We start from the raw sequence: 25,277 nt of genomic DNA, 5'->3' as shown, positions 1-25,277 counted from the left end.
GGAGCTGGCGGATATTCGAGACTTTGCGCTCCTCCACCTTCCGCTTGAGGATGCCCCAAAGATGTTCTATTGGGTTTAGGTCTGGAGACATGCTTGGCTGTCTCTCCTGCTGTAGGAACTCATGTTAGCCGTGTAACTGGTGTAGGCCTGGTGTGATGTTACTGGAAAATGACCGACTGCAAGGTGCTCACCAGTCTGCGTCACACTGGAGCTTCATCCCACCACCCTCCCATTGATTATATTTCTATAACGCCACACCCTGGAGTACCCGGTTCCTCTTGTCTGTCTGCAGAACCTATAAAAGACCCAAATTACCAAAGTGAGTAAGACATGGAAGTAGTTTTCACCATAAGAGCAGAAGTTTTGGACCCAGCTCAGACGTTCAATAAAAAAATGCCAACGGAGGGGGAAAAACCCGCCTCATTTCCTGCGTGTTACAATACCAGCTAAACTGGAGCTGGGAGAATGGCGCGGCTGGGATGCATTAGCCGTATTAGCTACGTAGACAGTTCCTGAACACATCAACTGGCTTTTAGCGTAATTAACCCTGTGTGCTGAATGGTAGGAAAAAGACAGCGGAAGATGCCAAGTGACCGACTAGATTCACCATCGGGTCCAAACGCCCACTGCTGAATCACTGTCGTTAATTATCAGCGATCAGAAATAATGTAACGTTATCCTGATTCAAACGCTGCTCATGACATGACATGAAAATCAGCCCTTCGATGTCAGCGATCAAATCAACAACGTGCACCAGCGCTGAACCAGGGTTCCTCATCACTGGGGCGAGTGCGACCTCTGCTGGCCGGTCGAGGTGCTTGCACAGTGGACGGCTTATCACAGATAGCAGTGCGTGGCTCTCCCCGCCCCTGGCAGGTGAAAAGAATGAAGCCCTGGCATGAAGCCCTGGCCCTTTTCGATCAGCAACCAGTGAGAGAGAGCGAGACTCCAATTGGCCCTTACTGGGTAAAAAAAAAGATGAATTAGATGCTAGAAGGAAAAGGGCAGGAAGGGCACCAGCAGAAATAAAGGAGAGAATAAATTTCTGCAATAAAAAAGACCAAGAAAATGAGGAACAGTTAAAAATAGAGGAAAGAAAATAGAGAATCATAGGTGCAGAATGGAAGGACGGACAGGAACGGAGGAGGTGATGGAATGTAGGAACAGAGAGAGAGAAAATGACATGGATTTAATAAAGTACAGAGCAAAAAAGAAATTGAAGAAATATAGAAGTAAAAATTGAGAAATAAAGAAGCCATGAGAGAGAAAATGAAATAAACGAGGAGCATAAAGTGCAGAAGATGAGAAAAACAGAAGAAATAAGATGGAAAGATGAAGATGAAGGTTTATGGAGAGCCGAGAAAGAAGTAAAGAATAAAAGACAAATGAGTAAAAATATCTGAAGGTGAAAATGGAGGAGATGGAGAAGAAATCAGAAGAAGATCAGACTGGTGTGGTGCTGCCGGGGTGTTTTACCACATATATACCCCAAGACCCAAACCAAGACCCTGACCAGGACTGTTCTGGGTTTGAATCTAGTAACACACACACACTTCACTACTCAGAAAGTGTTTTGGTCGAATCCCAGGCACCTTCGTTTCATGTTTAAAAGGTTTTTAAGTGGACGATGAGCTGCATATGATTAACAGGACCTAGAACCTAGAATTAGTAAATATGTGAAATATAGCAGCATGGAGAACATGCTTGGAGAGCATCGGTTTAAAACACTGATGCTCACCTACAAAGCCAAAAATGGACCAACTTCAAGTTACCTTCGTGGTCTAATCAAACCCCGCTCTGTACCACGCAACCTCCGAGCCACTAGTCTCGCTCGACTTGATCCTCCACCCAGGACTAGAGGAAGACAAGCATCAAGGCTCTTCTCTGTACCGGCACCCAAGTGGTGGAACGAGCTTCCTCTGTCTGTCCGAACATCTGAGTCTCGCTGTCTTTAAAAAACAATTAAAAACCTTCATCACTTCATTACTGAACATCTAAGCTGACTTGTACTTACTTACTAACACTCACTTATTCATTTCTTGGGAAAAAACCCCCCACTAACTTTGGTTCTAACAGAGTTTCAGGAGATTTGTGTTCTTGGACTGTTGTTTACTTAAACTAGAGTAAGGTAATGTTTACTATGGAAGCACTTCTGTAAGTCGCTCTGGATAAGAGCGTCTGCTAAATGCCGAAAATGTAAAATGTAAAATGTAAATGTAATACTAAAGGCACGAGAACACTGAGCACAGTCTAGTGATTTATCACAAAATGTTCTTGGAGGTAACAGGAACGAACGTGGATGAATCTTCTCAGTCAGAGTTACAATATTATCAAACATACAGGGATAACAGGGAGAACCTACTAATGCTCTTCCTGTGAGCTTCACTAGATACAGATCATGAACATTTCTGTTCACAATGTGACCTGATCTATGAGAATATTTCCACATTTATTATCAGAAGGATGAATATGTGAGGGTAACAGGACTGATGAACTAAAACATCAATTTTACCCTCATTATTCTACGTTTCTGATGGAAAATAAAGATTAAAAACATCGACGGGATCTGGAGTCACCAAACACTGCAGGACACAAGGACTTCTGATAGATTTTAGTGTCGTGTTAGAGAGCGGGGACATTATAGGATTTATAGGGAGTTTTTATGAACGTTTTAAATTAAATATTCTGAATTTGCAGTGAGATCAATCTGCAGGACACTTTGCAATTTAAAAATGCATTTTAAAGGTAATTTCCATCTACATTTGTACATTTAATGTCGTGGGGACGGAGATGGCACCGATTCGGAGGAACGGCACTTCTACAGTGTACAGTCTGAAGGAGTGAGTTATGAGATTCATGAGGTGCTTCGACAGCAGTTAGAACGAGGACTGCGGTTCACACTGGACTCCATTCAACACCGTACTCGCTCCAAATGGTGTGTGTGTGAGTGATTGTGTGTGTGTGTGTGTGTGTGTGTGTGAGTGATTGTGTGTGTGTGTGTGTGTGTGTGAGTGTGTTCACACTGGACTCTATTCAACACCATACTCGCTCCAAATGGTGTGTGTGTGAGTGATTGTGTGTGTGTGTGTGTGTGTGTGTGAGTGATTGTGTGTGTGTGTGTGTGAGTGTGTTCACACTGGACTCCATTCAACACCATACTCGCTCCAAATGGTGTGTGTGTGAGTGATTGTGTGTGTGTGTGTGTGTGTGTGTGTGTGAGTGTGTTCACACTGGACTCCATTCAACACCGTACTTTCTCCAAATGGTGTGTTAACTTCTATACACTCTTACTATGTGTGTGTGTGTGAGGTTCAGATGAACAGTGTGTGTCCCAGCTCGCCCTGATACACTCCTGCACTCAACATAACCGATCCTTTCATTTAAACCCTCCTTCCCTAAACTGTAACAGAACCAACTGTGTCTCTTACACACACACACACACACACACACACACACACACACACACACCATGTCTCGCCCTTCTCGTTTTCACCTAGGTTTCCAAAGGACGGTCCTGTTCCTTTCGTACAATGTGCTCAGTGTGTGTGTGTGTGTGTGTTTCCTCAGCTCACACTGGTGCTCCCTTGTGAGGTCGTTATTAACAGGCCGGTCTCATTTCCGTGCATCACCCGAGCCACCGGCTTTAAATGCAGGGGCCTCTGAAATGAGCTCAGTGTGTTTACCGCTCGGTAGCAACATTCGAACCTGCTGCCCTCTGCTCCCGCTCACAGATTCCACCCGGTTATTCACACAGTATAGTGGACCCACGCTCACCTTCTTCTTGACCGACTCAAAAAGAAAACAAAAAAGCACTTGGTTGCAATATCGCCAGCTACTCAGTCCACCAGCAAGTTATTAAAACACTCACCAGAGAACCACGCATGATCCCAGCAAATCAAGAGCGGCAAATAACCTATAATAACCTGAATAAAGCTGTTATGCCATCTATGGTCAAAACTCAAGAACACAGAGGACACCAGAAGCAGCACCGTTATGCCACCACAGTTCAGACAAACAGACAAACAAGGTGAAAACTAACAAACAGACCGAGGACTGAGCCTGGAACTAAGACAGGTATGGGTATAAAGTTTGGTCCCCAGGTGTAACAGGTACCGCTCGATTAGGTGCAGGGAATGCTTTGAAGTGCACTTTCCGTCAGTCCCTTCACCCCTCTGCGTACCAGCGTGGGTACGCTACAGAGACGACTTCACCCCCGAGCGTCAGCAAGAAATGTTGGTACTGCCCAATGTCATTGGTCATGTTTGTTTGTTTATTAGAAAATTAAAGAAATTGGGAAAGAAATTGTTCCCTGGCACCCAACACTATGTCACAGACCCCCGGGGTCCTCGGATTTATGACATCATAAAACATAAAGCAGGCAGGATATTCAGATTTTACTACAACTGATAAGAATTCTGTACACTTTAGAATCAAATATAGAATTCTGTATTAGTGATGAAAGAGAGAAATGAAAGCCTCTGATATTCTGTTAAATATTCATGTTTCTTTGTTTTTATAGATAACACAGCGGAGGATGAAATATTCAGCAGGTTTATATTAAACACAGAAGATCTGAGGACTGAAGGAAGAGACGAAGCTGCTGACGGAAATTAAACTTCTCCAGGATCAAGGATGTCCAGAACAGATCCGGTCGTTCCTTCACATGATCCGCTCATGAGATCTTCTGATTTAAGGTTTGAGGAGTTTAATCTGGAGCCTGAGATTTGGATTATTGGACGTGGACTATCAAGGGAACAGGAATATTAGCAAGAACAGACGTCACCACTCGATTAGTTGTTGTTGCATGACTTTTAACAATTAGGATAAATTTAGCTATAAATATTCATCCATGATATTGTCTATTAGCAGCTAGATTCATTTTTTGGTGTTTAAAGATAAAGCTTTTAAAATAGGGCAGACTCAACGAAGCAGTGGTGGGGCTCGAACCAGCAACCTTTCACTCAATAGTCCAGGGCTTTAACCGCTGATCTTGGCTTCTGCCTCATTGTAACCAATTACAGAGCGAGTTGTTGAAGGTTTAAGGCCCAAAAGTGGCAACTTGGTTGAAGTGGGGCTTAAACCAGTGACCCTGAAGTACCCAAACCACTGAGCCACAGCCTAATACACAGTATTTTGCTAGAATTGTTGTAACCCCTGATCTTATTCCACTGTTCACATGTCAGATAGAACCGAACATGGAAAAATATCCAGAATTATTATAGAAATGTTGCATGGAATTATCAGAATGATTGCAAGCTTAGTGTAAGCTTTAGTGTATAGGATGATATTTTGGTAGGCGAGTTGCATGTTAAATTATAGAGACATTTGTGGAAACGTTTACTGTTTTATAAAAAAGCTAATTTAGCCATTAGCTGAGACAACCAGCTAGCTAGCTTGTGGTTAACTTACTCAGCTTAAGCCTAAAGCTCAAGATAAATGTATGTGCTTATGAAATGTAAACATTGCAAACACTTTAGCAGGTACATCAGTGACCTCTTGACTGACAGTTGCTAAAGTTTATGCTTTATGCTAAAGATAGCATTAGCATTAGCCCGAATAAACATCTGAGCATCTTTAGCTTGCGGTTTTTACACATGGGCATGACGTTAAACGCTTGATTCATCACATTTGGCACAACATGTGGCGCAGAGGAACGCTATCGTGGCTCTCTCGCCTCTGTGGAGCTCTGGTACTCGTTTGCTGCTCCTTGTCCCTCCTCTACATCCTCACCTGCAACCCTCATGCCGACGACCTCTCGCTCTCGCCCAGGATGGGTGCGCCGGGCTCTCCGGGAGGGCCGGGAAGCCCAAACGGACCAAACGCTGCTCCCTTGGCGCCGTCGAGCCACGAGAGCTACCAAGCTTTGCTCCAGGAACGCGAGGAGCAGCAGCGGCAGCACATCTCCAGCCTCAAGAAGCAGATCGCCGAGCTGAAGGAGGCGCTGCAGGAGCGAGTCGAGCGGCCCAAGGAGCCGCAGGAGAACGTCGGCAACGCGGCGAGCGATCTCAACGACTTCCTCCGCGCCCAGATGTCCAGGGCGGAGATAGCTGCAGGGGTTCGTCTGCCCAACGAGTACGCCGTGGTGCCGTTCGACAGCTTTACTCTTCAGCGGGTGTATCAGTTAGAGACGGGGCTCACCCGCCACCCGGAGGAGAAACCAGCGAGGAAGGATAAACGTGATGAGATTAGCGAGGTGGTGGAGAACGCCGTCCACGCTCTGAACTCACAAAACATCAACAGAGGAGATAGAAGCGGCTCCAACAAGGTCTACAACACGGCCGACTTCATCGAGGGTGAGTGGGTCAGGTTTATTTATTTACTATTGTTTATTTTGTAAGTGGCTGTTTAGTTAACACTTTCGATTAAATATTTGCAACTTGGGTTTGATTTTAATTCTTGCAGGTGGAAGTAACAAAACATGATCAGCCATAACATTAAAACCACCTCCTTGTTTCTACACTCACTGTCCATGTTATCAGCTCCACTTACCATATAGAAGCACTTTGTAGTTCTACAATTACTGACTGTAGTCCATCTGTTTCTCTACATGCTTTGTTGCCCCCTTTCATGCTGTTCTTCAATGGTCAGGACCCCCACAGGACCCCCACAGAGCAGATATTATTTAGGTGGTGGATGATTCTCAGCACTGCAGTGACACTGACATGGTGGTGGTGTGTTAGTGTGTGTTGTGCTGGTATGAGTGAATCAGAGTTTTTAAACACCTCACTGTCACTGCTGGACTGAGAATCGTCCACCAATCAAAAACATCCAGCCAACAGCGCCCAGTGGGCAGCGTCCTGTGACCACTGACGAAGGTCTAGAAGATGACCGACTCAAACAGCAGCAATAGATGAGCGATCGTCTCTGACTTTACATCTACAAGGTGGACCGACTAGGTAGGAGTGTCTAATAGAGTGGACAGTGAGTGGACACGGTGTTTAAAAATTCACTCATACCAGCACAACACACACTAACACACCAGCACCATGTCAGTGTCACTGCAGTGCTGAGAATGATCCACCACCTAAATAATACCTGCTCTGTGGTGGTCCTGTGGGGGTCCTGACCATTGAAGAACAGCATGAAAGCAGGTAAAAAAGGTATGTAGAGAAACAGATGGACTACAGTCAGTAATTGTAGAACTACAAAGTGCTTCTATATGGTAAGTGGAGCTGATAACATGGACAGTGAGTGTAGAAACAAGGAGGTGGTTTTAATGTTATGGCTGATCGGTGTATAATAGTTGCTGGCATCTATTGAAATGAATGTGTGCATTTTAGACACTGATTGGTCGATAATAATAATAGCGCTTTTTGGATGCACCCAAACAAAATAATTAGTAGGAAAATCAACGACCTAAACGACACCACCACAGAATCTCTGCTGGGTTTAAATTTAAAGTTAAATGATTTTTGGTGCCACATTAAATTTCACTCCGTCTCTGTTGTAGTATCATACATCTGTGCATTAGTGCTGCGGAAAAAAACAACAAGAGTCGTTTTCAGACAAAAGCAGTTTGTTTCTGAGCAGGAAATCCTGTAGCGCAGGCATTGTGTTTAATCTCGGTGAGAAACAAATCCAGCTGCTGTACTGCACACACTCATAAACACTACATGACGGGGTTACACACCAGGGTCACCAACACCTAAATAACAGAGTACAGAAACCACTGATTCATTCCAGTAAAGATCTCAGAAAAATGTATTTAAGTGCTTTAATTCTGAACCACTTCTCCTCACTTCCCCTCTGAACCTCTCAGCTTTGATCTGATGGTGTAATTATTCGGGCCCCTCTCCATTCTCCGCTCTCCGCTTCACAATGGAGGGTTTGTGAGGAATCAGACGAGCACTGAATCTACATTTCTTAAGCCTTGTTCATCTGAACAGCTGACAAAAATAATAACAGGACGTTTTAGTAAAGCTGCTAGCACAAATACTGAGGGAACACGACTCTCTGGCGTCCGGCTCTGTGTGAGAATCCGCTGCTGGCTGGTGTAAAGAAGCGGCTTTACGCTTGACCTTACACAAACCGGTGGGGTAAGCGGCAGAGAAATCGTAGATGGGAACTGGAAATGATCAAATTAGGATAGAATTAGGATAAGATAAGATGGGATAAAATAAGATATAAGATAATATATAAGATAAGATAAAATATAAGATGAGATGGGATAAGAGATAGGCTTAGATGAGATGGAATTAGATACGATTGGATAAGACAAGATGGGGTAAGAAATAAGCTTAGATAAGATAAGATGGGATAGCCTCTCAGGTGGCGCAGCGGTAAAAACACACGCTGAAACCAGAGCTGGGATCTGGAATACATCGTATCGAGTCTCGGCTCTGCCTGCCGTCTGAGGCTGAGCGACCACATGAACGACGATTGGCCTGTTGTTCAGATATGGGCGGGACTAAGCCGGATGGGGTCTCTCTCCCATGACTGGTGCAATTACGACCTCTGCTGGCTGATTGATGGCGCCTGCACAGAGACGGGAAAAGAGTGCTCTCAGGGTGCGTCTGTCCGTACACAGGGCTGATCCGCACTGCACTCGTCAAAGTGCGGGTGATAAGATGCATACGGCTGCTGCCCACGTGTCGGAGGGGGCGTGGGTTAGCTTCGTTCTCCTCAATCAGAGCGGGGATCGGCATTGGTGGAGAGGAAGCATGATGCAATGGGGCAATTGGACACACTAAAAAGGGGAGAAAATGCATAAAGAAAAAAAAATTTATTTGTAAAAAAATATATAAATAATGTCGCCTTCCCTTTATTATCTTCTTTAGTTTATTCGGTGTGACCGGGTGGAAAGAAAAATGAGTGACGGATAAACAAAATCACGTCTGTTAGGGAAGAAGCGCTAAAGTTAAGTTAAAGCTAATGCTGAGTGAAATATTCTGAAGGTCTGAAACAGAAAGAAAAAAATCACACTGACACGTGAGGACACGCTGAGCTGAACCTGAGCGAGCTGAACCTGAGCAAGCTGAACCTGAGCGAGCTGAACCTGAGCGAGCTGAACCTGTCAGGGGTTCCAGTCCGATTTTCTCTTCTAATCCTTAGACAAGTGTTGACGTCAGATATTACAGCTTTAGCTCGATTGATTAACACTGTGCGGTGGCTCGGTGTGGTGGGTGTGGTGGGTTCGATTCCCAGTTGGAGTGATCTGGGTCTAGTACTTTCTTCCAACTTGAAACCATTAACGGACAAACGCTGGAACAGATCAGCTCAGGAAGAACACGCCGAGAGCATCAGAAGCTAACAGGAAGAGCGAACGTGAATGTGCAAGTGTCCTCCATGTCGCTAGCATCCTCCCTCACTTCCTCTGATTGAGGCTGTTTACTAAAATAGGAACAATACGTGACGGTGTAGATGCTGAGTTCATCTGCATGATCAGTACGGTTTTCATTTACATGCTTATATATTTACAGCAGATTTTGAGGTCCAGGCTCAAATTTGAAGAGGTCCAGACTGTCAGGACCATCATATTTTTTTGTTTATGCATTTTCTCCTTTTTAGCGCGTCCAATTGCCTGATTGCGTCATGCTTTTTCTCCACTAATGCCGATCCCTGCTCTGATTGAGGAGAACGAAGCTAACCCACGCCCCCTCCGACACGTGGGCAGCAGCCGTATGCATCTTATCACCTACACTTTGACGAGTGCAGTGCAGCTCAGCGTTGTGTACGGAGAGACACACCCTGAGAGCACTCTTTTTCCATCTCTGTGCAGGCGCCGTCAATCAGCCAGCAGAGGTCATAATTGCATTAGTTATGAGAGAGACCCCATCCGGCTTAGTCCCGCCCATATCTGAACAACAGGCCAATCGTTGTTCATGTGGTCGCTCAGTTTTAGCCGGCAGGCAGAGCTGATATTCGATACGATGTATTCGAGATCCCAGAATGCTGTTGTGCCACCTGAGCGGCCGACACCTTATATGTTTGACATGTGCTTGTTCGACATCGAATTTTAAAACCAATTCCAATGAAGCCCCCAAGGCTTGTCTGTGGGAATTTGTGCCCATCCCGTCAAAAGAGCAATGGTATGTTGTTCGCAAGGCGCAGCAGCCTAATACGCTAGTTCCTTTCTGGCCAGGTATCCAACAGACACAGTCGAGCGTGTTTGATGGAGGGAACGCTGCTTTCTCTTTATCAAAAGAAGGGTCGTAGGGATTACGCCCTCTGCTGGCTGATCGATGGTGGCTACACAGAGACGGGGGATAATAGAGAGCGGTGCATGGCTCTAAGTGCACAATACAGATCTCCATATGAACCCATCTGGTGCAGGTGAAAAGAAGCGGTCCATACTGCACACGTGTCGGAGGGGGCGTGCGTTAGTTAAGACCCTCCTCAGTCAAGAGTGAAGGTCTGCTGCAGTAGAGAAGAAATATGATCTGGGAATTGGATATGACTATGAATGCTGGGAACATTTGACAGGGCTGTCCAAACTGTTGCATGTATAATTTAATAATAATAATATATAATGCATATGGTGTTTTTTCTCTTTGCTCTGCAGGTCTGGCTCGTACAGAGAGAGATAAAGGAACACTGTACGAGCTGACGTTCCGCGGGGAACAAAGAAGCGAGTTCAGGCGTCTCGTCCTGTTCCGTCCCTTCGGCCCGTTGATGAAGGTGTCGAACGAACGAGTGGAGACATCTCAGAGCACCATCAACATCATCGTTCCTCTCTCACAGAGGGCCGACAAATTCAGACAGTTCATGCACTACTTCAGGTAAAACGCCTCCTCGTGGGTACGTCTCTACCGTAGGAGGGTTTGACCTGTGGGTGGGGCTGTCAAAGAGGGACTCGACGACATTGATGTGTTATTTAGGGTAAAAAAAACACTGATCAGCCATAACATTAAAACCACCTCCTCGTTTCTACACTCACTGTCCATTTTATCAGCTCCACTTACCGTATAGAAGCACTTTGTAGTTTTACAATTACTGACTGTAGTCCATCTTTTTCTCTGCATGCTTTGTTAGCCCCCTTTCATGCTGTTGCTTCAATGGTCAGGACCCCCAAAGGACCACTACAGAGCAGGTATTATTTAGGTGGTGGATGATTCTCAGCACTGCAGTGACACTGACGTGGTGGTGTGTTAGTGTGTGTTGTGCTGCTGGATATTTTAAATACCGTGTCCACTCACTGTCCACTCTATTAGACACTCCTACCTAGTCGGTCCACCTTGTAGATGTAAAGTGTGACTGGAAATGTTATATTTTATTAGTTATTTGCATTATTTGCAAGTTTCTGCTTTCTTAGTTCGATTAGCAGGGGTAGAAGAGACGTTTGGAAGGTTTCTGAGGTCCAGAGATAAGTTGACCTTGGCATGGGCACCCCCGCACACACAGTTTTGATACTTATGCATTCTTATGGAAGTACACCATGTTCCTAACAAGCTGACTGTTCTTGTAGGATGATAAACAAGTTTGGTGTGGAAAGTCGGCCTTGAGCTGGGTCGCTGAGAGGAGTTAGCCTGAAGGGGCAGTAAAGCGGGGTATAAATACTGCGATAGGGCGGACGGTATCCACCTTTCTATCCTGTAAAGCTGTGTTATGAGATGGGTCCTCAGCTGAGCAATAAATTTATTATTTTGCTTTCACCATTACCCCGGTTGTCTGTATCAATCTGTAAGGGTTATTTTGAATTCCCACAATAAAAGTCAGAGACGATCGCTCATCTATTGCTGCTGGTTGAGTCGCTCTAGACCTCTAGATCTTCTAGACCTTCATCAGTGGTCACAGGACGCTGCCCACGGGGCGCTGTTGGCTGGATATTTTTGGTTGGTGGACGATTCTCAGTCCAGCAGTGACAGTGAGGTGTTTGAAAACTCCAGCAGCGCTGCTGTGTCTGATCCACTCATACCAGCACAACACACACTAACACACCACCACCATGTCAGTGTCACTGCAGTGCTGAGAATCATCCACCACCTAAATAATACCTGCTCTGTGGTGGTCCTGTGGGGGTCCTGACCATTGAAGAACAGGGTGAAAAGGAGCTAACACAGCATGTAGAGAAACAGATGGACTACAGTCAGTAATTGTAGAACTACAAAGAGCTTCTATATGGTAAGTGGAGTTGATAAAATGGACAGAGTGTAGAAACAAGGAGGTGGTTTTAATGTTATGGCTGATTGGTGTACATCCCTCATGATCAAGGTCGAGGTGCATCACAGGGAATCCTTCCTTGGACCCTGATTTGGCACAGTGGATTCAGGACCACCGGTCATTCTAAAGATGGACTGGCAATGTTATATGGTACCTGTGTGTGAGTGAGTGTAAATAATTGAGTGTGTGTGTTGTGCCCCGGACCAGACTGGTAGCTTGTGCAGGTTGGATTTCCACCATGTACCCAGTTCCAGGACCCAGTATGATCCTGTGAGCTTGAAGCCAGTTTTGAAGTGTCAGTGTGTCTCCAGGCGTCTGAAGGTCTGGAGGACACTGACTGTCTCCTCCTTCATGCTCTGAAGTCTTCACTCATGAATCAGTGAAGGTTGCAGCATCTCCACGTGCAGTTTTTCTGCAGCAAGATAAAAGAAAAATCCAGAGTCGGCACTGAGCTGGAACATTTGGCGTCCGTACATCAGAATGTGTCTGTTTCCAAGTCCTGGAATTTCACACCACTATTGTGTGTGTGTGTGTGTGTGTGTGTGTGTTTTCAGAGAGGTGTGTATTAAGCAAGATGGACGAGTTCACCTCACCGTCGTGTACTTCGGGCGAGACCAGATGAACGAGGTCAAAGGGATGTTAGAGAACACGTCCAGGTAATCCAAACTTTAAGGTTTGTGTTTAGCCTCACGTTTACTGCAATCCTACGGCAATTCAGTTAGCAATCGGTTAGACAAAAATTGTAAAGCAGATAAAAACACGACTTGCGTAACTGAGTTTGGAAAAATAACAACCAATTCTGTGTTTGTGTGTGTGTGTGTGTGTGTGGTTGGGGGGGTGGTCAAAACAAGGACGAGAATTTTGATATTTGAGACAGAACATGAAGCCTGGCACAATCGCTGGATGTTCTAGGTTTACATTCGACTATTAAGGCTGTGCCGTGTATCATAGCTTCTATTTATTCTATCCTTCAGTTTCTCAGAATCTCTGCTATCGGCCAGTCGGGCACCTGTACGGACATGATTGGCTAATGTCCGGTTGGTGAAGGGGATGGGGGGATCACAATAATGTTATCGGCCAGTCGCAGGGCATCCGGCATTAAAACTGTGCCAAGAACCTGAATGATGTGCTGTAGCGCCCCCTAGTACATACAGGAGCAGCAGGAAGAGAAAAAAAAAAAAGCTGTATAGTCAACATCTGTGTGTGTACAGCGAATCTTATCTGTTCAGGTAACAGCTCCAGAGTCGTTGAGTGTAATGGCATCAGGATCCATTATAGGATTTTACAAAAGGTCGTCTGTCGATGTACACACACACACACACACACACATCAGACTTGATTGAGAAACTGAACACACCCCACCGTGCATGATTAATTTATAGCGCAGACTCACTGGCTCACCCAGTTCTGGAGCTCTCTCATAAATGATGCCGTGTGATCTCGTGTCCGTTCAGAGGAAACTTTTCGTCTCCGGTTCACACAGAGTGAAACCCACGAGTGAGGATCAATAACCATGAATAATTTCTGCTGCTCTGAAAGCAGAGAGGAGACGAGATGCTGAACACTCGCCAGTTACTCCAGCCAGAGTACCGGTGAAAAAGCAAACACCGTCTTTTGTTTTCTGTCTTTTCCTCACTAATCTAGTCATATGTTATTTTTTTTCCTGCTCCTGCAGTCCCTTACCCCCCATCAAGGAGGGCCGCAGACTGTCATAACCCCCCTCCAACTCCACCGACCTCTCAAAATGTGCAGTATTACACACGTCACTGAGGAACCCCTGCTCGATACACATCCATCCCCTACATACGCACAGCCAGTCGTGTGAGATGTCTTCAAACTCAGCGTTTGAACTCAACGTTAGATCTCAGTATTGGTGGGCTAGAGCATTAAACCGCTGCACCACCGAGTGTTCTGTGTGTTTTGTACTTATCAAGACACTTTTTAGCATTATAATTTGTGCCCTACTAAATTTACGGGAAATTTCGCTTAATATCCTCGACCTCATTTTTCAAAAACCAGATTTCACTGATTTGTAAAGAAAAGAGCCACATTTCACATCAGTCATTAAATGACACTCATAAAATAAATGATAGAATAAATGGAAGCTACTATACACAGCACAGCTACCTTAATAGATGAAAGACGAAAATACTTGCTGCTTTACACTTTCACATCTTGGACATTTTGTCTAACCGATTGCTAACTAAATTGCTGTAGGATTGCTGGTGTAATTGAGCGTCTTTAGAGTTGCTGAGTGTTAGGTATTAACATTTGTTAGGTAGTTTCTCAAAAGTCATTCAAAGTCCTGTGCCTTAAACTAGACTAGAACTTAACCAGGAGAAGAATCATTCGTTGAATCTCGTGCACGAGGAAAGCACCCAGACCAGACACCAAGTTAAAGTATGAATGCCTTAGTTTATTGAAAGAAACCAGAGTTTTTATAAAGACCAGAAAAGTATGTGTGTGTGTGTGTGTGTGTGTGAAGGCTAAAATCCATGAGAAAGTTTTAGAGAGAAGGACAGTTTTGATCAACAAGAACAAAACTAGCCAAAACAACCTTCAGAACTGCATTATCAGCTCATCAGCTCATAAGCGGCAGAAATACTAGTCATACCATAGTGATACCATAAGTGACATAAGCGTAACTAAAATCTAACACTGAGTTTATAAAGAAGGAAATAAACTGTACATAGATAAACGATGGGGAGCAGAATACTTTACTGGTTTGTTCTTTTGAGGTGCAGCACAGAGATGATCACGTGTGTAGAGAAACATACTTTTATATTGACAAAATGCCTCAATATGTAAACACACACATCAGACATCAGCACATCACACTACATCACAGAAAAGTCTCTTACACTGACTTAATTATCATATGATTGCTAGGACGCCTCATCTTTCATGTGAATGGAAATCGTTAAATCGCTAAACACAAACCTTAAATATTGAATTCCACAGCAAATTGAGTATTACACGAGAAACGGCTCATTTCATGGACCATGAATTAGGCAGGACCTTAATCATAGTGCAACATATTGCACTAATTAACACTTGTTAGCGTGGCTAGACACAAAATTCCGTTAGCATATTCTACATATTCCACCTTCTGCATGCCTTCATAAGGTAAAAGTAAACACGAGTACCTAAAAATCAAACAAAATGCTGCACACGGACACAGGGAACCCTCAAAATCTAAACCTCTCACAGACAGGAAGGAAAGAACCCAGGTCATCGAGACTTATGTGTGTGCAACACCCTCAACTGCTGCCACGTAGCGTACTACCATGCTTCCACATACAGCACCAGAGTTGTTAGGGTGGGTTAATCCCCAATGTCTGGGTACTCTGGGTACCTTTCGAAACTATGCAGAAGGTGGATTTTCCGCAGGTGAGAGTAAGCAAGTAAATGTGTGACTTGCCACTGAAGTTTATTTAAATCTGCTTCTCACAAGACTTGGAAGCATGTCTGTGGGAACTTGTGCCCATTTAGTCAAAAGATTGATTTGTTACACCTGTTAGGAATTGTTGTGGCTGAAACACATGAATTAAAAATATTAAATTGGGTGTCCCAATACTTCTGAGCTGTTAGAGGCCACATCACACATCGTACAAATCCACAGAACCGCTCTTCTGTAATATTCTGGCCCAAACCCGAGATCCTACCACATGATCACCATGTTCTGCGGGATTTGATCTAATTCCTTCTCAAACCACTAATTCCACTAAATATTGGCTCCAGGGATCAGCGCTGTTAACAGAACCTGGCACGTGTACAGGGGGGGTGACTCAGCTCAGGCTAAATACTCAACATGGACAAAAGTATTGGGACGCCCACTTCTAATGATCGAATTCACGTGTTTCAGCCACAACAGTCACTAACAGGTCTAATAAATCGTTTATATAAAGGAAACCAATGCTTCCAGCTTTGCAGCAACAGTTTAAGGAAGGCCCTTGCTTCTTCCAGCATGACCGCTCCCCTGTGCACAATGCAGATCTATTAAGACATGGAAAGTGAATTGCTTTGGAATGAATCGGAACTTCGACTGAGCCTTTTTGGGTAACAAATGCTGTCATCTTTTGACTGAATTGGCACAAATTCCCACACACAGACAGGTGTAATAAATCAATTATATAAAGGAAATCACATGCTTCAAGCTTTGCAGCAACAGTTCAGGGAAGGTCCTTTCCTGTTCTAGTATGCTGATGCCCCTAAGGAAGCTCTATAAAGACAGCTTTGGAATGAACCGGAACACTGACCGTGGCTTTCCTGATTAACAACAGCGCTCAGCCGTATACATACATCATATAAAGGAAACAATATGCCTACAATATGCAGCAACAGTTTAGGGAAGGTCCTGTCCTGTTCTAGTATGACTGTTCCCCTGTGCACAAAGCAGCTCTATTAAGACATGGAAAGTGAATTGCTCTGGAATGAATCGGAACACCGACTGAGCCTTTTTTGAGTAACGTCGGTGCTCAGCCATGCAAATGCTGATCTTTCGACTGAACAGGCACAAATTCCCATACACAGACACGCTTCAAAGCCGTCTCAGAAGGGAAAAGGTCACACAGAGGTCACAAACAGTTTGCTTATAGTCAGGTGTCCGAATACTTTTGTGATACTGGTTCGTTTTGGGGTAAAGGAGTTAATCTGAGTGATTGCTTTAGTCCTGTTACACACATACACACAGTCAGTGCTGGTCTAACATCTCCACAGGGGACTGTATGGGTTCATTCCTGAACTCAATTCCCAGCATGCACTCTGATTCAAAGCAATAAACACCATTATGACTTTAATAAACATTTACAGTGATGCTGTTTGTGTGTGGAGAAAATGTCACGCTGTGTTTTATTAGAACTGAAACACGGAACCTAAACGTAGTACAGTGGTCCCTCGCTACTTCGCGGTTCGCTTTTCGCAGACTCGCTGTTTCGCGGGTTTTCACTTAAATATTAGTGTAAAATATTTATTGCGGTATTTTCGCTGTTTCGCTGGTTTTTGCGGTACTCGTTCTTCACATGCGTAGAATGAATACTGTACACACCAAAAACGCAAAGTAGGACCTACCCAGCGGCCGCTTGAGACGCTACTTGCCGACGTGAGATTGTAAACAACACATGATTGGTTGACTGATGGAAAGCAACCAACCAGAGAATGCTGCTCTGTATACCAGTCGCTGATCAAATTTTAAAAATTACGTATCTAGGTTTAAGAGTTTAAAACACTTTTAGTGTACAGTATGTATGAACATTTAAGGAGTGTTTTAAAAGAAACAGGTACAGTGGGAAAGGTTATTAAGGGAATGGGAAAGTGTTATGTAGTGTATAAGTGAGTGGGGAGGGTTTATAAAAACTTAAAATAGTGTATAACTACTAAAATAATGTATAAATATTAAAATAGATATAGCGTCGCTACTTCGCGGATTTTCACTTATCGCGGGTGGTCCTGGAACGTAACACCCGCGATAAGTGAGGGATCACTGTATACATTAAGTGCTTATGGCAGGGCTTCCTGAGAGCCGGGTGTCTTACTTCCACCCGTCTGTATCAAATCATATCTTATATACTGAGCCTAAAGTATTTGGACGCCTGATCGTGAGCTTGTCGGACGTCCTGTTTCAAGAACAGATGTGTGATCTCTTCTGAGAAGCTTCTCACCAGACTTTGAAGTGTGTCTGTGTGTGGGAATTTGTGCCCGTTCAGTAGTACAAAAGATGACAGCACTTGTACGGCTGGACGCTGATGTTACTCAAGAAAGGCTCAGTCGGTGTTCCGGTTCATTCCAAAGCTGTTCACTTTCATTCTTTATAGACTTTGCAGTCATGTTGGAACAGGCAAGGGCCTTCCCTAAACTCTTGCTGCACAGTTGGAAGCATATTGTTTCCTTATATGATTTATTACACCTGTGTGTGTTTGGGAATTGGGGTGGCACGGTGGCTCGGTGGGTAGCACTGTCACCTCACAGCAAGAAGGTCCGGGTCCTTTCTGTGTGGAGTTTGCATGTTCTTCCCGTGTCTGTGTGGGTTTCCTTCCACAGTACAAAAACATGCAGTCAGGTTAATTGGAGACACTGAATTGCCCTATAAGTGAATGTGTGTGTGTGTACTGGTGCCCCATCCATGGTGTTACTGTGTGCCTTGCCCCCATTGAAAAGCTCGGGCTCCAGCTCCCCCCGCAACCCTACATTGGATAAGTGTTTAAGAAAGTGAGTGTGTGTGGGAATTTGTGCCTGTTCAGTTAAAAGATGACAGCGTTTGTATTGCTGAGCCCTGATGATCAGTGGATGTTGCGGTTCATCTCAGAGCTGCTGATTGAAGCTTTTCTTCATGTCTTTATAGAGCTCACGTTGTGCAGACGTAACGTTTAACTCTTTCCTCTCTCAGAGAGCTGAATTTCCGGAACTTCACGCTGATCCACCTGAACGAGGAGTTTTCTCGAGGCCGCGGTTTGGACGTCGGCGCCCGGGCGTGGAAGGGAGGAAACGTTCTGATGTTCTTCTGCGACGTCGACATCGTCTTCACCGCCGACTTCCTCAACAGCTGCCGTCTCAACACGCAGCCAGGTACGAGGAGCCCGAATCAGACCCGGCATTATATTTACCTTCATGGCATGGGCATCGAATGCAAGCAATTGAGGGTTATGGGCCTTGCACAGGGGGCAACGTGGCAGTGTTGGGGCTTGAACCAGTGACCTGCCGATTACCACCTACATTTTCACAATCTGGCAGACTCTGTTATCCAAAGCGGCTTGCAGTTATCATTGAGTAAAATTTAAGCAATTAAAGGGCTGAGAGCCTTGCCCAGGGGCCCAACAGTGGCAACTTGGCAGTGGTCGGGCTTGAACCGGCAACCTTCTGATTACTAGTCAAGTACCGTAACCACTGAGCTTCCACTGCATATTTTCTGAGCACTGAGTCTTCTCTTATAATGGTTGATAAGCCTAGAGAATGTATAGTGATTGATTGGCATCCTGTTCGAGGTGTGTTACAGCATCACGTCCAGTGATTCTAGGGGAAGTTAGAACCACCACGACCCTGAACAGGATAAAGAGGTGGTAACAATAAGAAACACTGTATAGATTTAATACCACTTGTTTGAGGTGTGAGTGCAGTTCTGATACGGTTAGTTAAGTGTGTTTGCATGCACAGTGTAATCTGATTATTTAATTCAGCATGTAAACGGTATCATTTATTATATTATTCAAATAAAGGTCATGTTTGGTTCAGTAATCAGTTAATGTGGCTGATTTGTACGACTAATCGAATTGCTCTCGCTTTGGGTTTGAGCAGGAAACGCCGCTCCCTTCAGAGCTTCAGTAGTGCAGCATCACTGAGATGAAGATGATGACGGATCTTTATATTTGTGTCTCTTACAGGGAAGAAGGTGTTTTATCCCATTCTGTTCAGTCAGTACAATCCGGCTGTGATTTACGGAGGCAGCGATCACGTCCCGCCCGTAGAGCAACAACTGGTAATGAACCTTTAATCAGCTTGGATGGAGCCATACGTACCATCAGCATTAAAATTACACCATTATCTATTTTAAAAGTTCACTGTTGGACTTAAGATGTAACAGACCTAATATAAACATGTCAACCAATCAGAAATTAGGGTTTCATTCATTCAACTCATTCATTCAAATAACTGTGACCATCTACTAACATGACAGATGATCCTGGGTTCAGATCCCAGAAGGAGTGGTCCTTTCTGTGTGGAGTTTGCAAGTTCTCCTCGTGTCCGTGTAAGGTTTCCTCCTACAGACATGCAGTCAGGTAAATTGGAGCTACTAAAATTGCCCTTAGATGTGCGAGTGTGTTCAGGTGTGTGTGAATGTGTTTGTGTGTCTGCCCTGTGATGGACTGGCACCCTGTCCATTAGGATAAGTGGCTTATCTATCACCATCTACCGTGCATGATATTGTGAAAAGACTCAAGGAAACCAGAGAAATTAGTCTGTTAAGGGCAAAAGTGCACGTCCTTCAATCCTTCAGACGGCATTGCATGAAAAACTGTCATCCTACTGTGATACATTTACATTTTGTGCATTAAGTGCTTCCACAGTAAACATTTCCCTACTCTAGTTAAAGTAGACAACAGTCCAGTAATACAAACCTGCTAAAAACCCTGTTAGAACACAGGTATCGTTTCCTCGATGCTCGTCTTCCTTGAGTTCTGGGTGGAGGATCAAGACGAACAAGACTAGTGGCTCGGAGGTCTTATGAGTTCTCTAAGGTAGCTTTGTAGGTAAGCATCATTGTTTTAAACTGAATGTTGGCAGCTACAGGACGCAAAACGTTGCCATTTGGGCTCTGGAGTACTTCAGAAATCCATTGTCACATAACACAGTCCGCCGCTGCATGAATAAATGAAACCTGGAACTTTATAATGCGAAGAAAAACATAGCCGAGCTCGTTTCAGATGTACCGACAGTCAGTGGATCAATAAAAACACTGGGATTCTTTTATGGTTATGAGGTTTTATATTTAAATGGAACAAAGTATATAGATGGTTTACACTTTTTATAGCCATGCTTCAGTTTTCCTGTCTCCCTATCAATCAGTAACAGAGCACGAGTTAGCCCTTGCCCTCCCAGGCAGGTAGCTGTTGTTTACTTTATAAGTGGAACATGGTGGCACTGACTAATATGTAAGATTACTGAGTAAAAAAGAATGTATAATAATAATAAAGGTGTGATGTTCTGTGTGCAGGTGATTAAGAAGGATACGGGTTTCTGGCGGGACTTTGGCTTCGGGATGACCTGTCAGTACAGATCAGATTTCATCAACATAGGTAATTATTATTCATTCCCCCCTTTTCTCCTAATCTAGTCACTTCCAAATCCCGATTATAACTCCTTTGCCACTTGTACCACCCCTGCCCTGGGCATGAAGAGCCGCAGAACAGCACTCGCCTCCTTCGATACGAGTTCTTCTTTTCACCTGCCAGCGGTGGATCCTGAGAATCATTCACCTCTCGTGCAGGTGCATTAACCAACCAGCAGAGGTCGCCTTTCTGCAGCAGCAATGTGAACCCATGTTGAACTACCCTCCCTCAGACACGGCCGGGTCAACATAACTGAATTTCTGTGTGTGCTGAGATCCGAGTTCCAATCCAAGCTCTGCTATCAGCCGGCCAGACGCCTACACAGACACACGATTGTCAGGCTGTCTGCCTGCAGGGGGAGGGACAATGGGTGCCCAGGGTTCCACTTCAGTCATTGCGAGGCACCTGCAGATCACGAATATGTGAGTGTCCATACACAATAATATGCTCTGTGAGACGCCACCCCTGACAGGTGAAAAGAAGCGATCACTGACTGTCGTAGGGGTGTGTAACAGCCTCGGCCCTTCTTGATTGGGCATGGGGGTGGGGGCAGTGTTGAGAGAGATATAAGTCCCAATTGCTCACAACCAGATTGGATGAAAAGAAAGAAAACTAAATAAATAGAAGAAGTGAACGTCCTGCAAAGTTTACACCAAAAGCCCAACGTTGATCGCTGGTGGAGGTGACAGTAAAGGATCTGCAAACATTTTCAGAACCTTCTCAGTGTAAGATAAACACTTAATGGTTTATAAAGAAATTGATGTGGGGCTCAAGCATGCAATAGACCAGGTGGTACTGGACCCACCACAACCCTGTCTGTCTGTAGATTTTTCCAAAGAGAACAGAAGCCTCATAGATGTAATAAAATCAATCAGACTGTTTACCCTCTCCTGTTCACCTTAGGCGGATTCGACGTGGACATTAAAGGCTGGGGCGGCGAGGACGTACACCTCTACAGGAAGTACCTGCACAGCAACCTGCTGGTGGTCCGCGCCCCGTCCCGCGGCCTGTTCCACCTGTGGCACGAGAAGCGCTGCGCCGACGAGCTGCAGCCCGAGCAGTACAAGATGTGCATGCAGTCCAAAGCCATGAACGAGGCGTCGCACGGCCAGCTGGGCATGCTGCTGTTCCGACACGAGATCGAGGCTCACCTGCGCAAACAGAAACAGCACGGTGGATCCAAGAAGGCCTGAAAGACGAGACACGCTGCTCACTCGTACCTACGGAATCCATACGGAACACCCTGACTGGATACTCATGCCAGCGAGGTGGCGCATCGCCTGAGCTACATGCCTGAGCTACACGCCTGAGCTACACGACTGAGTGCCTGCAGCTAGAGTCATTAGGAGCTAAATTACGTGTGCCATCCCAAACATGTAGCCTAACATCTCCTCAAAAACAGAAACGTGTACGATCCCTGCAGTGGTGTTCATGTGCTTTTCCAGTACAGCGTGCTCTAGTTCACTACGTTAGACCATCATGTCCTGGAGCCACAGCAGCCTGTGTATAAAGAAGGCATATTCACTGGTGCAGAACATTAGTGTTAGTGCTGCACAGTTCCAGGAATCCGTGTTTGATTCTTTTGAGCTGTTGGCTGACTCGACTCCAGGTACTCTGGGTAGGGTTCCCAACTTTCAGAACTGGAAATGGGATGGCGGGTGTTTACCTGAGCGGGAGCGGGTGGTTAGGGTTGCACCTATAAAAAATATAACGGGTCTCACACCGTCATAGGAACATTATCAAAATGTTTTATTTAGGCTGTTTAACATTTATTATCTTCATTCTTTATAATAATAAATCAGAACCATATTTTAGGCAAAACAACACGCGTAAAAAACATCATGTAACATTTTATTCTCAATAGTGCAAACAACATTTTTACATAATCCATCTTCACACTGACATGCAGCCCCGGTTCAATGCCCGGACAATGCCCACCCCACCGCCCCATAGCGCCGGCCTGTGTTACTTTAGTTTCGCCCTAAGCCGGATTCGAACCTAAGGGGTAAAAACATGCGCGATGCGCTCTGCCCACTGTGCTACTCAAACAGTGGCGTAATAAACAGGTTGTTATGCTGATATGCCTGCGCACACGCGGCATTACTAAGACTAAAAGTAAATATTACTTAAAATAATAACCAAACGCTTTCTAATTTTCACGGTAGCTACAGTTTCCTTCTGTTTCATACACATCACCCTGTCTCAGTCTAATCTGCTGCATTTCTTTCTTATTGATAAAAATACAGAACAAAGCACGTTCCTTATCAGTTCAATATGGAACACCGCGTTTAGTTTCCAAATAAGGAACGATTCCGTATTTTACGGGACGGTTGGCAACCCTAACTCTGGGTATTATGATTTCCTCCTGCTTTTCCAAAAGCACCCAATAGAGTGCAGTGTGTGCAGTAAGAGACATTATTGAACTCTTTTCTTATATTATTGACGTTTACTTTGTTAAAAGTAATAAAAATGTGACTTTATTTTATTAGAAATTAGGAGGTGTGAGCAGCTGGGAGCAGATCTACACACATCACCCCAAACATCATGTTTTTTCTTCCTTCTCGACAGTTTGATGTGGATTTATTAGAGAATTGCTGGAGGGTTTGAGGTGAAAGCATGTGCAGGTTCTGACTGAAGATCGTTTTCATGAAGATTGTGAACTATATGACTATATTAGACTGCCATCTTTTGGACTTCTGAGGAACAGCAGCACTAAATAAAAGCAGCTGTATTTTCGTGGACATACATTGAGTAGTGTTGTGCGGCACAGCTCCAGGGTTTCGTGTTCGATCCTGAGTTTGGAATCTAGCTGGCTTCGTTTGTCCCTTCGAATGTCCGCTAGCTACGATTTCTTGCAGTGTTTATGTGATGAGCTAACTAGCACCTTGTCCCAGATTGTCTCATTAAACATCATGCACTCACACATGAGCACATTTTTCAGTTTTATATATAAATAAATATCATGTTTTATAAGCGCCCAAAGTCTGAGAGCAACAGTTGGATTCGATCGACTCGTCTGAAGCTTGTAAACTAGCAAATCAAGGCTAAACTAAAGCTTTTAAATGGGGGCAAAACATGGCACATTAAAACTGTATTCAAACCACAACCAGCAGCCCAATCATGACCACATCATCAAGAAACCAATATAATTACACTTTCTAAACACATATACGTAGAATGTGCTGAATAAAGAAGAAGCCACACCAATCAGCAAGACTATCTTTGAAAGACGGCTGTGTACTAGTGGTCTCAAAGAGACAAGTAGCTTAGCATGGGCTAATCCAGTAGACAAATGGACGAAATGTTCTATTTATCGATGAATGAAAGTTTAACATTAATAGCAGTAACAGAAGGGTTCATGTAAGGTGGAGAACATTATAGTAAGAGAGATATTGATAGCACAGAGTATCCAAATGACAGTGAAGCATGGTGGTGGGAGCATTTAAGTCTTTGGAATTGGTCAGGCTGTGTGTCTGTACAGGATTCCTCTTCAGCCATTTTGTGGCCGTCGCTGACCAGTCGAGGTGCCTGCACGGGGGGCGGATGATCAAGGATGGCAGTGTGTGACTGACCATAACCAATACAATTACGTCTTCTGCACAGATATAGAATGTGCTGAATATAGAGGAAGCCACTCCGATCAGCAAGACTATCTTCAAAAAATGACGGCTGTGTAGTAGCGGTCTCAAGGGGACAAGTAGCAGGCAGCAATCCACGCTTAGCATGGGCTAATACATTATACAGTAAATGACTGGAAAAGTATCAAACACAGAGCATCAAAACAACAGTGAAGCATGGTGGTGGGTGTATTTAAGTCTGGGATGAGAAGTACCACTCCATGTGCTACCCTCTGTTTTAGATCTTTGTACAGAATGATTAAAAAGGCACCAGGGTAAAGACCCAAACACACTTGAAGCTTTGAAACAACTACTTGATGGAAATCATGTGCTGACTGCTGACATTACACACTGGCGCCCAGGTGGTGTAACGGGAAATTCTGCTAGCACACCAGCGCTGGGATTCTGTACTTCACAGTCTCAGCTCTGCTACCGGTCAGCTGGGTGCCCTTGGCAGGCATAATCTGCAGTGCCTGCAGCAGACAAAACTGGCCACCCTGGTCTGCTGGGTGGGAAAAGACCGGACTGAAAAGTGGGCGGTGTCTTTGACGTGCTGTCGGTTAGTGGTCCGATGCGCCTGTACAAAAGTGAAGGAACGTGGAGATCAGCGCTTGACTCTCCGGCCAATATACCTTCCTTAGATGCCATCAGGGTCTCCAGCAGCGGAAGAGTAACTGGTGATGATAAATTGGGAGAAAATTTTGAAAATGCAGAAACAAAATTGAAATAAAAAAAGATG

The 25,277-nt window shown here is 44.6% G+C and overlaps 1 protein-coding gene across 1 annotated transcript; it reads left to right on the top strand.

Moving 5' to 3' along the window:
• Window positions 1-5,607: 5,607 nt before the first annotated feature.
• Window positions 5,608-23,842, top strand: csgalnact1a (chondroitin sulfate N-acetylgalactosaminyltransferase 1a). The gene is made up of 7 exons (XM_063014343.1): window positions 5,608-6,293; window positions 10,502-10,718; window positions 12,654-12,755; window positions 18,485-18,663; window positions 19,476-19,570; window positions 20,807-20,888; window positions 21,825-23,842. Exons 1-7 carry the CDS (start codon window positions 5,639-5,641, stop codon window positions 22,112-22,114), a joined length of 1,620 nt encoding a protein of 539 aa, XP_062870413.1. The 5' UTR covers window positions 5,608-5,638; the 3' UTR covers window positions 22,115-23,842.
• Window positions 23,843-25,277: the final 1,435 nt, after the last annotated feature.

This window comes from Trichomycterus rosablanca, chromosome 18 (genome assembly GCF_030014385.1).
Source record: "Trichomycterus rosablanca isolate fTriRos1 chromosome 18, fTriRos1.hap1, whole genome shotgun sequence".
Taxonomy (NCBI): Eukaryota; Metazoa; Chordata; class Actinopteri; order Siluriformes; family Trichomycteridae; genus Trichomycterus; species Trichomycterus rosablanca.
Note: the sequence above shows the minus strand (reverse complement) of the source record. Positions and strands in the feature narration are given on the sequence as shown.